Below are 15533 nucleotides of genomic sequence, written 5' to 3'. Positions count from 1 at the left end.
ACCTTACCTCTCTCTCTCCCTCTCCCCTCCCTCCCTCTCTCTCTCTCTCTCTCTCTCTCTCTCTCTCTCTCTCTCTCTCTCTCTCTCTCTCTCTCTCTCTCTCTCTCCATCCCCGACCTGATTCCTCTGCAGAATATGACAGACACCTAGCACACAACAAAGGCATGGCGACGGCGGCGTACCTGGACCCTAACCTGAACCACGCCCTGGCCGCGGGGGCCAAGTCAGCGCCTCAGCACGGGGACGGAGCGTGCCCCAGCGGCGCCGGACCGGGTCCTCAAGGTCTTCCACCACTTCGAGAACAACAGTGAGCACAGCACATGGTCCAGCAACATCAGGCATGGGGACGGCACTGACGTCCGGGTAAGAGGAGGCCATTACTGCCATGGGTGTGTGTGTCGGGGGTGGGGTGGGGGGCGGGTGGGGTGGTCAGTCAACTGTGAAAAGGGAAAAGGTCAAGCACGCCTCTTGATGTGTGTATTTTCCAGACTCAGGCTCAGTCACTCACTCTCCCTCTCGCTCACTCGCTCATCCACTTACTCCTACAGTGCACACAGTCACTCAAAAGGGCATGAATAATTGACGTGATGGAGTCGCTTGACTGTTGGACACCGTACATGGATGTTCCTATCGATCGGCATTGCGTAAGGAGAGCAGCGATGTGCAGTCATTGTGCCTGGTGTGTCGATATTCATGCTTTGGCACAGACAGGAAGAGATCAGTCCCCAGCCAGTTCTTGCCTAATTGGTGAGCGGACAAAATGAATTGTATCTGCAAGAGAACTGTATGGATTTAGTTTGTGGCAAGTCTTTCATTGTGCTGTTGTTTTAGGGCTTTACTTTAAAATGTATGCCACAATAGCCTCTTAATTCAGTGTTTTGAGACGCTGAGACTCACTGAAGCCTTTTTAGAGAGGAAATCAGTCTACCTCCAGTTGTGACATGTTAAACAATGGCTGACTTCTTTCATTGAATGTATCATGTCTTGCTTACTCAGAAAGAACAGGTCACTAAAAAATGAATACCCCTCCCCCACTGGCTGACGGTAATCATCATAAGAATTGAGTTCATTGCCGTTATTGGTCTCCAATTTCCGCGCGGGGTCGAAAAGATGGATGGAGGTCTCGTGTGTTGGGAAGCAGATGCCGTATTGATCCACGGGCTCAGAGGAAGGGACTGCTGGGATCCGTGTGATATCCGCTCCGAGGATAAACGTGCCGTTCCCAGACCGTCCCCACAGAGGTCTCGCATATCCCGGAAATCCTCCCAATATCAAATCCATTTTAATAGGCATCTGCATTTTTTGGTCTAGCTCTGTAATTCCACTGTCTGGCTGCATCCTGTTTTCTATTGAGGCGTTTGTGCTGTGACTGTTTCTTTGTTATTGTTGACCGACTGAAGGGACAGTTAGTGGAGTGGACAGACAGAGGAGAGTGTGAAAGACCCGAAAGGCCTTTGTTGCGTTTAACTCCATTACATATCAGGCTTTTCCGAAGAGTCTTAGTTAAAGTAGATTTGGCAACCCTCCAGTGCTAGCACAAAATATGTGGTCAGTCGCGGGTCAGACTACAGAGCTGCCCAGCGCTAAGCTGTCAAGCCACTCTGCTCCGGCATTGGATCTTCTACTCCGGTGAGGGTATAGGGTTGCTCATGCTCCCAGATCAGATATTGTTTTTCCCATGCCTGGCCCAGGAGGTGGTTTACTGCTTTTTTTTCTGTGGCATTGTTGTCTGTGACCTTAAAAATAGACACTACAATTCTGACAAGTGATAATGTGTGCTGTCATCTTCTCCGAAAGGGTGTTTAGATTGCTGTTTATGTGTACCCTTAGCAAGCATTCATACAACACAATGCAGGATTGATCAAATACTCGTGTAAGTCTTGCCACAAGCCCTCAGCGGGAGAGGATAAATGGAATAAATCTGGGAAGATGAGCCCTTCCAATTCAGTATTGTTTCCTTTCCTGTGCAGGGGGAAATATGTATTCATGTTACATGCCAAAGCAGTCTCCCCACAGCACAAAACATATTGAATGTCAAATCAAATAATTATCCCAGCAGCGCACACCTACAATTAAGCCATAAGGAAGCTCTGAAGACAGAAACAAATCATACACCCCTCTGTAGATAATGGTTCTGAAAGAGGATTCGGGTTTGGTTGCAAAATGGGAAGAGAAGGAAGTCAGCTGAATGTAACCAGCTGTGCATTCTTTTGAACTGGAGCCGAAGCATTTTTTGTTCAAGGTTATAGATTTGTTGTGGATTCTGGAGGCATAAGAGCTACCAGGACACCTACACAGAGATGTTTTCTTAAAGCTGACTCCATAAGAGTGCATTTGGAAAATATATTCCTATTCTGTTTTTGAGCTCAATCTGGTTTGATCATATGTTTTTGTGCTGGATGAAATACTAGTTGACGTGGCAAACGAAAAAATAATCTTTCATTTCAGTCCAACTAAGGATTTGGTTTGTATTTGTCAGATAGGCTAGTACAACTCTCAACTCCTAGTTTTGATCACTGTGGTCCTTAGTCTTGGGGTCTTCTGGCAGCTTAGCGGTCTGTGCCCTGTCCACTCGACATAGTGAAAACGGAGCAGACAAGGCTCCTCAGACATTAAAGCGTTGACAAAGCCCTGCTCAATATTTAATCATTCTAATGGCGGTTTTGGAGATGACCTGCTCCTCTGCAAAACAGAGATAACAGATCGGCTCAGGGATTGGCCTGGTCCGTAATCTCCTGAGGGAAGTCGCCCACTGCAACACTCTCATCTCTACCCCCTCTGCAATTCTCAAGTCGTATCATTATTTATTTACTCTAAATGTTAATGTCTTTTTTTTTGAAGTGGAGATAGTCATTTACTATTTTATAGGGGATATTTTGTGTGAAATGTCATTTAACAGTTCTCTTTTTTACAAATCCTGTTATCCTGCTATTGAAGACCAAAGGCCATACTTATATGCAGATATAAGGAATACAGATGGTACATGGTAGCTAGGTCACACCTGCAAAACATAGTCAGTATTGTATACTAGAATCAGTAGTCTAATCTTCTGGTGCAACCTCAGCCATAAGGAGGCTCTAAACCCTAAGAACTAGAGAGTAGACTGTGGGTACACTATAGCATCCAGCATTCCTAGCCCCCTTTGCCTTGTACTCGTCCTGCTCATTCAGATGTGAATCAGACAGACATCTTTCCCCTTGTACACAACCCCACCCACTTATCATGACCCATCCCCCACCTCAGCCGCTGCGCTCCTCTGTTCATGGGCAGTCACCATTCAAAGGGAAACTGGGCCATCTCTGGACCTTGGGGATACTCCGCCAAAGCAGCGGCATAAATATGCAGAGACTTCTGCAGTGTTTGGGCTGGCTTGCCACTGCCAATTGTGTCCGGTGTGCACACAGCCATGGGCAACTCAACCCCAGAAACCCCAACCCCCCCACACCACCACCATCCCCCATTCCAGCTATGCCATTCCTTCACCTTGCTCTCCATGTGGGTCTGTAATCTCACAAAGGTTTCAGGCATATTGTGTCTGTCTCCAGCTTCCAGTCTGGTACATAGTGATGTGGGATCGCGCGCTCAAATACAGATGTGAGGCGCTGGGTGGCCCTGCCAGAGCGTGTGAGATTCTCCCCGTAGGCCATCTGATTGGGCCGTTGCCCTGGCCTTCGGTGCCAACTCTGCCATGCTGCCTTCTTAATCCCATCAAAGACTTGCGCTGTTGCCAATCCGGGCTCCTCCGTGGTGACGCTGTTGGCAAAAGCGATGTGCCAGGGTGATGGTATTGTTCCTGCTGACAGGTGCTAAAATGCTGCCCTCTCACTCTCTCTAGAGGCACATCAGTCGGGGTGGCCAGAGTGTTACCTGTCTGCGCAGATTAGGGCACTACAGTACATGCCCAGTCTGATCTTATAATGTCCCTGATTTACTCATCTGTTTCATACTGTGAGTTACACCATTTTATCAGACAGTGTTGAAGCAGAGGTCAGTAATCAAGGATCTTTGATATCCCCCTTATTCTTGCTGCTAATGTATTTACATTTACATTTAAATGATGCTCTTATCCAATGTGACTTGCATGTTATTTTTTCTAGATAGGTGTGATGCAAATTTAGTACTGTGGTTGTTCATTCAGGGCCTTTATGATTTTGGGGTTGACATTTTCCATTTTTATGATTTGTGTTATTTCTTATGTTACATGTAATGTAATTTTATTCAGATAATGAATAAAAATCAGCTAAACACTCTTTCTTTTTTTTTTTCCGTCAGGGCATCATCCAGAAGATTGTGGACATCCACAAGGTGAAATGTGTGGCCTGTTTCGGGCTGCGCCTCAGCCATGTGCAGTCAGGCGAGGTGCACTGGCTCCATCCGGACATGGGCGTGTCCCACGTGAGGGAGAAGTACGAGCAGAACAGGCCTCAGGATGAGTGGAGGTGAGTCTCTCCTCAGCACCCCCCATGATGTGGTGATTAATACGCCTGAACTTGAGATCATCTTGATTGATTGACTAAATGGGTGACGGGACGCTAACATTTCACTGACATTCATTCACTTGCTTTGCAGCTCTGCATTTGTTTGAGCTTGTGTGCTCCCTGGGAATTGAACCCTTGATCTTTGTGTTCACACCTTGTACTACAAGTTAAGCCACAGGAACACATGACCCACATGGCTACGCTATTTAGCTGTATTAGCGCAATAAATCTGTGTGGGAACCATAGAGTTAGGGGAGTAGGAGGTAGAAGGAGAGAAGGCCTCCTGTTGTTTGTTTTCTTGTGTGTCGCGTCAGGGGTTGCCCTGGGGATGGATTGAGACGTCTAATGCCGAAACAGTCAGGAGACGAGGATTAGCGAGATTGAGTGACAGACTTTTGAGTCAGCCAGCATATTTGCATTGTGTTTGTTTTGTATGTTATGTGAGCATGCATACACTTAGGGGCCTGTGTGTGCCTGTCTGGGCACGTCGATCAAAAACAAACACTGGGGGGTATACTCCGAGCTCGCTGAAGTGATGTTAGCATGCTGATGCTAAATATTTTCTGAAGTTCAGGACTCCACAAAGGAATGCTAATGAATTACAATGGGCTAAGTTGCTAGCCATTAGGGCACTGCATTTATGTTTATGTGCAAATACTATGAGATTTCCATCAGATGAGTTACAAAAGCTAATGCGACATGGCACTATAAGTCTCTCCTCTTCTTCTTTCTCTCTTTCTCCCCCCTTCGTCTCTCTTTTCTCTCTTTCACTCTTGCCTACAAAGTAGTCTCCGGTTCTGCTCCCACCTACTTGAATGCCCTCATACAGACTTACCCTAGTGGGACAATGGTGGAACATCTCATCTGGCTTGGGTGGTGGAACACACTGCCAGTTCCTACAAGGGCAGGGTGGAAGAGGGCAACACTTACAACAATCTGATCCTAGTAGATGAGTTAAAATACAACCCACGCACTTATTCTTACTGTACTCTAAGTTTTTTTAAACTGTCCTAAAATACTAAAACTTACTGCCATGTTGTTAGATGGCACAAATGTAATGTAATGTAATAATGTAAGTCTCAATCTAGTTTTATGGACTACAGACTTTTTTTTCAGAAGTTCTTTCTCTGTTTCTCCCCTTTTATGATCTCTCTCTGCTTGGTGTTGCACATGCTTTACAGGCAAGGCAGACCATATGGGTCATCCAAGAGAGACAATGCATGAGCTAACTGTTCAGTCCCCTGCTAAATGTCTGCAGAAAGTCTCCATAGCTGGCATGTTTGAATGCAGTAAGGGTCTATCATGGGATTTGAGAGCATTGTTTTTTTTCAATCGAAATGAATGGGTCTTCCATTTAGCTCTGAAATGACTGTTTGGGAACTACCTCTCCCAGCTCTTAATGCCAGGCTTGAGGGGCTTTGTGGGGTGCCTTTGAGCCTCCCCCATCCCCTCACAGCCTCACAAGCAGATACAGAGCTAGCCTGATTGGGTTAAAATGCAAAAGCCTTTTTTGGGGGAGGAGGGGCGGGGGGGTTAACACTCACAAAATGCACAATAGGCCAATCTCTAATCCCTGAGAAACAGAGGTGGGATGCGGAAATCACTTCTTGCCACACTGGCTTGTTAAAGCTGCTATGGCCTCTTGCCGTCAGACTGTCTTCCAGACTGCCTTCTAGAACCTTCATCTGTTTTCAAAGAAAAAGGGCTGACATCTCTTTTTTTGAAGGGTTGTGCTTAGGCTTATCTCCAGTTGCTGTCCATATGTGTGTTATGAAACAGCGCTCTAAAAGCAAACCCACACAGTGTGAGGATTTAAACAGCGCTTAAACTCCCAGTGGAAATGGATGCAGCATGTCTTGTGAGAATGAGAGCAATTTGATGTTTGTTCCTGCCTTTGTGTGTTGTCCATTGTTTCGTTCCTTACCGATCATGAGTCATGATCAGGGTTCGTACTGTAAATGAAAAGAGGAAAAGAAGGCATTTGCCCTAATAATTCCTATGCTGGAGGTTGGAATTGAACAGAAAGAGCAGGGAAGAGAAGGGATCTCATATCGCCTAGAATGTCTTGCCAAGGCCCCTTTGGCGTGAAGGATCTCCGATTCAGCTGCAAGGCAGAACTGTCTTTTATTGATTAATGTATTTAGGGGCATTTGGGATGACATGGTGCCTTGCAATGGGAAGATTAAGTTCACCACCATCTCCCGATGAGGTCTCCGTTCTGTCAGCTGCGCAGTATTTGTTTTGGATTGCGGCAGGACTGTCTTTTGCTCATACAAAATTGCGCCGTTGTATGCCATCCAGTGTCTAATTTCTCTGTACTACCAAATACGAAAAGTTGCGTAGCTCTAAGCTCTCTTTTTCCCCTCACTTTCTCTTTATATTTTCTTTTATTTCCCCCCCCTCTCTCTCTCTCTCTTCACTTCTTTTTCTTTTGCTCATGCAACAAAGGGCCATGTTGGATGAGCTTCAGGGAAACTCCTGCAATCAGATAAGCTGTGTGGGTGTGTGCGTGTCTCTGTCTATGTGTGTGTCTTGAGGAAGATTGTATGAAACATGGTCTGGCTCGTGCCCGTGACACACAAACCTCAATGAGGAGGAGAGAGCAGAGAGAAGTCTGCCGGGGCCATGTTCAGCCCCGTGATCTCTCTCCGCCAGGACATGTCCGTGGCATGATGTCATCTCCCTCAGACAGCCCCTCAAGAGTCCAGCTGAACGCGGTCAGAGAGAGAACGACCACTCGTGTTCAAACATCTGACAGACAGCCTTTTATTATTTTCTCCTCTTTGTTTGTGCCTTTATGGAAGATGTTATCAGGTGTGAGTTGAGGTCATCGTACTAAAGGATGATTAACCCTGTTAGCACTCTTTCATAAAAGGGGAAATAATGAGAGTTGGCAGTTCCCTGTGAGCAGTGGGATTTAGCGTTGGGGAGTGCAAGGGGGGGGTTATACTCTCAGGACCTAATAGTTGGGTATCTATGTACTGTGACTCGTACTTTTTAGTGTCTTCAAAGTGGATCAAAGGGGCAGAGTGTCACTGTTAATGGACGCCCCAGGGATGACATAGAGATGCCCTCCTCTGTCAGTAATCCTAGAAGGCACTAACATCTGTGATGATGACTACTAAATGTATCATGCCAGAGTAGGTGTTTGTTTCCCCCCCCCTACGCACACACTGTTTGACTTGTGATGACGTCAGGGCCTGTCTGGTCTGCTTTTCTCAGCAGTGTGATGTCTGTCTGCAACGCCAGGTGCTACAGGTAGCAAACACTGGTCCGCAGGCTTCCAAAGGTAGTCGACATCCTGGAGGATAACGAGCCTTTATTGTATTGATCAGTTTTCAAGGCTGCACAGAGTAATTCGATTAACCCCTATTTTTACCCCGGCTACTGCACAGGCATGTCTGCCCCCCCACCCCCACCCCAAAACCCCGGAGCCATAATTCACTCCTAACACCGCTCAGTGCACGGTGGGACATGAAAAGCCATTTGTTTGTGTCAGAGCACAGTTGATGTCCAATCTGATCAGAGTGTAATGTGATTGGGAAGCTCAGTGGATGGCTGTCTCGTGGGCCGAGTGGAGTTGCCATGCGATTTGTCCAAGAGTCGATCGGCAGATGGCGTTGTGAAATGGAACAGCTAGCTGTTGGAGTTTAGTGAGTTATGCGCATGCCAGGGCCAGGCTCTTCTTAATCGTCTGCTACGACACACATCACACATCGATTAATCATGTCCATCACACCCTTCCCTTCTTCTGGCATTTCTAGTGCTCTTTGGTCATTTATTTCAGGTTCTCATGTCTTGTCGATACAAATTCAGCGGAGCAGTGTTTTGAAAGGAAACAATTAAGGGAACAGCACGAGTATCTGGCTCTTCTGTTGCACCGTAGAGAATCCAGTCATGTCCGCAGGCTGTTTGCTCTCCTCCTCCTCCTCCTCTTCTCTATCCTCTCCTCTCCTCTCCTCCGCTCTGTTGATCGCCTCCATACTACGCCTGCCTCTCATCTGGGCCCACTCTCCAAAAGGAAGCACCGGGCGAATGGGAACATGTGTTGTCTGTAAAGTCGAGCATGGAGGCACATGTCTTGCGTTAGTGTGGAACGTCGAGCAAGCCGAGTCCACTGTTGACCTCTTTTCCCCGGGGTCGGTTTTTCCGTCCCTGATCGGGGTCTCCTGGCCTGGTGTAAGTTTTGTGGTTTGTTTTTCTTCGGTTAACCTTTGAACCCCAGTAATGCTCTGTAATGCAGGTGCAGTTGCACTAAATCTCCACAGTTGAGTGTTCCCAGCTCTACAAAGAGGGACTTTGAACATGAGTGCATGATGAGTAATCTAACCCTCTGCCACTCTTTGTGTCTCCACAGGTATGAGTTACGGATTCGCTACCTGCCAAAGGGATACCTGAATCAGTTCACTGAAGACAAGCCCACACTCAACTACTTCTATCAGCAAGTGAGTTCACACTGACTTGACAACTCAGAGGTCACTCATGGTGCTTTGACTTTGTAGGGTCTAATTTAGAGGTTGCTTGGGAATGAAAAGCTGTTTTTCATACCCAAGTATGAAACAACTTTCAGTTGATGTAAAGACATTGTGTTTTTCATATTTTGCACCAGGGGCCTGTATCTGGCTCTTCCACAAAAGGGGATTTACAGTTCACATGAACTCCAGTGCAATTTGTATTTTGAAGTGAAAGCGGTGTGATCTAAAACTAGAAGTAAACCTAATGACTGTTGATGTATCCAAATGCATGCAATTGTTTAAAATGCTAACAATCTGAAACATAGTGACTAAAAAACAGTTATGTGGCTATTTCCTCTTAAGGGTATGTGTGAATGCTCTGCAAATCTCAATCTCAATTTCAAATTGCCAACTGTATCCGCAGAAGGCTCCATATCCAAACAGCTCACATCAGCCTCAAATAGCGTGATGGATTTATAGCAGAGAGAAAATGACCAAGTTGACAAATAGATGGAGAAGAAATAAACAGTCTGGCTTTCCATTTCTCTCTTTCTTTATGTTGTTGCCTAGTGACAGTGATAAATAAAAGCCACAGGTTCTTTACGTGTTGATAATATCAAAACAGACAAAAGTGGATTATATTACTCAAAGCAGTGCAGGGATCAGGCACAGGGGGTGTTTCATATTGCATACTGCACCTGATGTAGCCAGAGGGCAGATGAGGGGTGGAATGTGTGTGTGTGAGTGAGTGAGTGTCTGCAGATGTATGAGGCTAAAAGAATACAAATGTGAGAAAAGACTGTGGAGAGTTATTTCTGTGTCACACAAACTTGGTCATATGTCTTATATGAGCATATTCTGTTGTGTATTTTGTGTGTGTGTGTGTGTGTGTGTGTTTGTTCCTCATTGCTCAGTCTCCAGATGACACTCGGCTGTTTGTCACATCATGTGTCTCTTTGTGTGTGTGTGTGTGTGTGTGTTCAAATGGAACGCTGACTGAGGACATAACGGCCACGCTCGAACGTAAAGTCAACATGGCTAAAGGGGGGGAAATTTGTTGCAGTTAACAGCCTGTGTTTTCTTATGCTAACCATAGCTCATCACCACCACAAAAGGGGCTATTTGGAAGCACTCCCCTGTCACTGGTGTGGGTGTTAGATAGACCTGATCTCCCAGCAGGTGCTTGCAAAGCTTTCATGCACAAAGCTAGGTCTATAGAGGGCGGTGGGTTTAAAAGCTGTTTAGATTTACTGTCAGCTGCACTCGGTGGGACGTGGGACTTTAAAGGCCATTGTCTTCCTGCAGCAGCCTTAGGCATCTGCGCACTCTTTCATTCCATGCATTCTGTCTTTCTTTTGCTCTCCTTTTTTCCTCCTCTCTGAATCAGTGTGTCTCTCTGCCACTCTGTCTGTTCCCTCTCCATCGTCACGTCTCATTTGTCCCTAATGGTGGCTTGCACATTGGGTGACTGCCGAGGCGGACATCCTTGGTTCAGAAAGTAAAAGTCCTGCCAAGTATTTGATCCAACCAACCAGCTCATCCTAATTAGCAGCCAGGTAGATCAGATAATTAGTGATATCACCTGTGTTAAATGCACAGGTAGTAAGAATATATGGCAGGAGGACTTTCTGGACCCGGGATGTCCGCCTCTGGCTGACTGTCTCAGACGATCAAGCGTTTGTGTTCATGTCTTTCCAGTATTCCTCTTCCACTCTCTTGAAAGTTGAGTGTTCTGGTGCATAATGGCTGCCGTGCATCACCCAGGTGGCCACTACACATTAGGGGTGGTTAGTGAGGTTCCCCCTTCACTGCTTTGGGTGTCCTAAAGTGCTATATAAATGCAGTGTGTTGTGTTGTTGATGAAAGCCTTGTCTGTATACTCAAACGATTACTGTCTGTAATATTCAGAAAGATTCGGTATAAACAGTTTGCTATAGTTCATGTTTGTTATTTCCAGTTAGTACTTTTTAAATTCCTTCTGTTCGAGTGCCAACTTAGACCGACATGCAGATCAGGGCATGAATCATTCATAGACCAAAGGCCTTGATGAGGAAGCTTGTTTTGATGATGATGTGTCATGACCACCTCCTCTGTAGTTCCACTGAAGTGTGTGACTTGGTTACCCCATGTGTCAACCGCAATGCTTTCCAGAAGCAACTGGAACTTTGACTGCTATTGACATGAAAAATAAAACAGCTTTTTGGATCTCTGTCTTCCCTTAGGTGAGGAATGACTACATGGTGGAGTTTGCCGATCAGGTCGAGCAAGACATTGCACTTAAGCTTGGATGCCTCGAGATTCGGTGAGTGCCTGACCATCTTCATATGTCTGTATGTCTCAGTATGAAGAAATACAAAATACATTTGCATGGTAATAAAGCTGCAATGATGCCTGTAATGTCTCATTTAATCCTGCATGTGCACTGATGTAGACCTGTTTATTTCGATTGCAGGAGGTTCTTCAGAGAAATGAGGGGAAACGCCCTGGACAAGAAATCAAACTATGAACTATTAGAGTAAGTATTACTTTCATTCTATTGTTGCCAGCTCAGTTACCCTTCCTATCTAAAGTAATATCGGCAGTACATATCACAGCTTCCTCTTAAATCCAAAGTCTGTCTCTATCAAAGCTTGGTTGTCCAGTTTACTGGGGGCATATGTAATACAAAAGCACTTGTCTGTTGACTATCGCTTGAGTGATTGATGTGTCCAGGTCCACAAACATCTTTGTATGAAGAGGCAGATGAGTTGCATTCTTAATGCTCGAGAGACCACTGCATATTGACCATAGGTGTAATTAGCATGTAAGGAGGCCATTCCAGAGCGGTCAGTGAGCGCATACTCTCTCTCCAAGCGGGAGATCTGGTGGAGGTCAGAGGGGAGCCTTTGGGTTCACTAGCTCAGATGAAGATGACCAATTAGAATCAGACTCTCGGGGTTCTCTCGCACTCTAGTGAAGTCTTCTCATTAGTGAAAGGGCACTGGTCTCACTTTGTTGTTCTTTCTCTCTCTCTCTCTCCCTCTCCCTCCCTCCCTCTCTCTATCCCATTGCTTTCATCCCTTGCTCCCTCTTTCCAGATTACCATTGATGTTGTTTTTTTGTAACCTTCTCACAACAGTTGCCAAATTCTGTAATGAGCAAAGGTGTTTCTCTCAGTCATAACACCTTGAGATGGATGCGAAAATCCCCATCTCTCACTATTCCCGTTGACATTCCCGTTCATTAGCAGTCTCCTCGATAAAACCACCAGGGTTCGCAATCCCCACGCAGGCATTGCTATTCTACTCGTGTGCCGTGTGGTGTATGGAACCACGTGAAGTGTTCGCAGTCATAAGCTCCCAGTGGACACACTTGGAGGCCCTTGCAGAGCTTCCTCCCCCCATGCTGTTTCTCCTCAAGAGTGTCAAGAATTTCTGTCCCCCCAAGTCCTGGGGGAAATTAAAATGTTTTCTTGCTTGGAGGACATGAGGAGTCAAGGAATGGGTCGTATCCATCTCAGCTCAGGCCAGGAAATGTGGTGTCTCAAATGAGTGGCGCTGTTCTCAAATGAGTGTTGGTTGGGTGGTGTTGGACATGCATTTCAACAGCTGCTCCCGAGACATTACAGGAATGTTACGGGAAATAACGTTATGGGAAATAAACAGGATGCAAGGGATGTGACAAACCTCTGGGCAGTCAAAAAGAAAATCCATTTGTTGACAAGGGTTTGACTTGAGGTATCCTGAAGTATTTGTACACCAGGCGGTCTCACAAGCTTCTTTCACCTCTGAAAATGATACGTTTGGGTGTTTGTTGACTTTATGAATTATTTCTAAAATGATTGGTAGTGTACAGAAATCACTAAGGTTGTCTACGTCTGATCCATGATCCATTGATCCATGTTGTTTGGTTCTCCAATGCGTTTTCAGCCGAAGGACAAGAATGCGTAAGTAGGCGCCCAGCTTTCAGTTGTGGCCTTCAGGAAGAAATTCAGTCTGATGTGTTTCTAGGGGATCTGGGGGAAAGGTGTTTGGCATGCTAATAGTCTGCTTCCATCGCTAGCGTAGCGTAGTCTTGTGCTGATTTAATACAGTGTTGGACTCCCACGCTCCCGGACATTTCATGGACAGGAAAGAATGGTCATCCCTCAGTGCCAGCCTTATGATTCTCTCCACTGTGCAGCAATGAGGAACAAATAATTGCATTTGGCCTGGGCTTCCAGTAAATCCACAAACTAAAAGCTTTGTGGGGGGAGGCCCAAAGGGACAATTACGAGCCACGGAATCTCTTTAACACATTAGAGAGTTGAAATGTCCTCCCAATCTCATTACTCGGCCCAGTCGAAACGCCAGTGAAGCACCGGGTGAAAACTGTGTTTTGTCCTGGAGCACAAAGACCAGTACATAATGAATGTATACCTCCTGCCAGTGTGCTCTCTCTCACTCTCTCTCTCTCTCTCTGTATGTATCTTTCTATCTGTTTCTTTCTCTCTATTTTGTGTCACGCTCTTTTGCTTTTTCCCACTCTCTTGCTCATTCTTTTCTCCTAGTTTTCTCTCTCCCTCTCTCCGCCTGCATTCCAGAGTACACCCCCCTCTCTCACTCGCCTCCTCCACCACCTCTCCCCTAGCACCTCAGTGGTGCACGCGTTAACGTTATTTCCAGGTCAGTCCACCAGCACCAAAGACACAGCAACAGCAGAGCGCTAAACTCCCCAAGGGAGGACCTGGCCAGAGCCTGTCAGTGGTCACCAATCAGAGTACGCTCCCAGTCTGAGTGACCGCTACTGCAGCAACCGGCACATAGAAAGGGGCAAAGAGGGGAGGGCCTGAGAACATAGTGGACATCTCGATCACAGATCACGTAGAGTTAGCAAAGCAGGCAGTCGGACAGAGAAAATCAAAGGAGCTGTCGATTTCTGCGCTGCATCCAGTGCAGCCTAAAGCAGCAGCACTACCACTACTATTCTGTATTGATGGTACACTTTGATGTTTGTTGTCTCATCCCCATCCAAACTTGTAAACATGCGTCTCTCTCACTTGGTGTAATAAAGCTTCCGGATGAATTTGCTGGAATGCCATGGCCCGTTATGCAAGTTTACTGTTATGCAAGTAATGCCACGGTCACTTATGAAATGTTAATGCAATAGTGTCGAGGTTCAGATTTAACAAGCGCCCCTTTTTTCGCTGATCGCGAATGATGAAACGATTGCAGCAGAGAGGGAGATTTATTGGCCTCGTAGCTGCAGTTCCCGTTCAATTCTTGGCTCTGTAAAAGATTGCTCGGGTCCCACACAGTCCTCTTTAAGTCATTCATCAATTTCTCATCAGCGGTGCGCTAACGCGTGCATGTGTGTCTGTGTGTGTGTCTGTCTGTCTGTGTCTGTTTCCATGGCTAATGGCTCAGTACTCAGAGCTATTGTGAAGCTCCCTAGCCTCCAAAGTGGTCTCTTTAATAATCCTTTGCTATCTGATAAAAGCACAGTAGTAGCCTCAAGCTAATGATCGCTTTCCTTTTGAGATTGCCTCTAAGCCTGACATTGCAAATGGCCCATTGTCCTCCAGGATGTGTTCCTTCATCTCATCCCCATTGTTTTAATATCCTCATCTCCTCTGACGTCCTTTTCAAAATGATTTTCATTTTGTTTCTCAGGAAAGACGTGGGCCTCAGAAGATTCTTTCCCAAGAGTTTGCTGGATTCCGTGAAGGTGAGTTCCATGAAGAAATCCAGACCTCCATGTCAAATGTATTTCCAACTTGGACAGGTCGACTGCAGCGGCGGTAGACATTTTTTCCTGCTTCTGTTAAGAGTTCAGGCAGTTTAAAGTGCCAGCATCTCGTACAATAATCAAAGGGTAGATCGACTATGTTGTTTTCAGGAGAAAGGGGCCTTGGTTCTGATCGATGGCTCTTCCTCTGAGGGCTCCCTTTAGCCCCACATGCATCTCTGCATCTCTGCATGGTGCATCAGGCGCTGCAACCTTGGGAAGGCTTGGCCTAGTTTTGCCCCCCTCCTCTCCCTCACACACACACACACACACACACACACACACACACACCACCTCCACCACATTAGCCTGTAGGGAGAGAGCCCGAGCTGAATGACCCCCAAACACACGTGTAAACACACACGTACGCATGCGTGTCTCTCCTGTGCTCACCCCCATCTGTCAACCCTGGCCCAAACATTTCCGCACCAGGAGAAGCCATCCAAACATTGCACTGAACACTGAAGCGTTTTTTAAAAAAAAATTTTTAGATAATTCCTGGAAACATTTTTTTGTGGGTGGGATTTCACTTTCCAAGGTGTGTGTGTGTGTGCGTGTGTGTGTGTGTGTGTGTGTGTGTGTGTGTTTGTGTGTGGGCCTGATGTGGGTGATTTAATTCACGGCACACGCAGGGGTGGTCTGTGCTAGGAGTTCAGTGAGCTGTGTGTGTTTAAAGTGAGGCCTGCTGCTAACCTAACACCACAAAGCCACAGAGAGCGAAAGCAAGGGGACAGATGCTCCGTCTGTGGGGTGGGGGTATCTCCTGACCCCCAAGGTCACCATTAAACCCTCTCCTTCTCTCCATCCCCCCCCCCCTGTCTTACTAAGGGGCAGAGCAGGCTGCTCCCTCGTGTCC

The 15533-nt window shown here is 46.4% G+C and overlaps 1 protein-coding gene across 29 annotated transcripts in view; it reads left to right on the top strand.

Moving 5' to 3' along the window:
* ptk2aa (protein tyrosine kinase 2aa) overlaps positions 1-15533 on the top strand; it is an 89871-nt gene that overhangs the window by 41380 nt on the left and 32958 nt on the right. For all 29 annotated transcript variants that reach the window (XM_048230009.1, XM_048230008.1, XM_048230001.1 and 26 more), the window contains 6 exons: positions 133-363; positions 4273-4439; positions 8836-8923; positions 11155-11234; positions 11385-11447; positions 14563-14617. In XM_048230009.1, the coding sequence (XP_048085966.1) occupies positions 4381-4439; positions 8836-8923; positions 11155-11234; positions 11385-11447; positions 14563-14617 (345 nt within the window). In that variant the 5' untranslated portion in view covers positions 133-363; positions 4273-4380. The remainder of the gene's footprint in view (positions 1-132; positions 364-4272; positions 4440-8835; positions 8924-11154; positions 11235-11384; positions 11448-14562; positions 14618-15533) is intronic.

Source organism: Alosa alosa, chromosome 20 (genome assembly GCF_017589495.1).
Source record: "Alosa alosa isolate M-15738 ecotype Scorff River chromosome 20, AALO_Geno_1.1, whole genome shotgun sequence".
In the NCBI taxonomy this organism is placed as follows: Eukaryota; Metazoa; Chordata; class Actinopteri; order Clupeiformes; family Clupeidae; genus Alosa; species Alosa alosa.
This window is presented reverse-complemented; position numbering and strand designations above follow the sequence as displayed.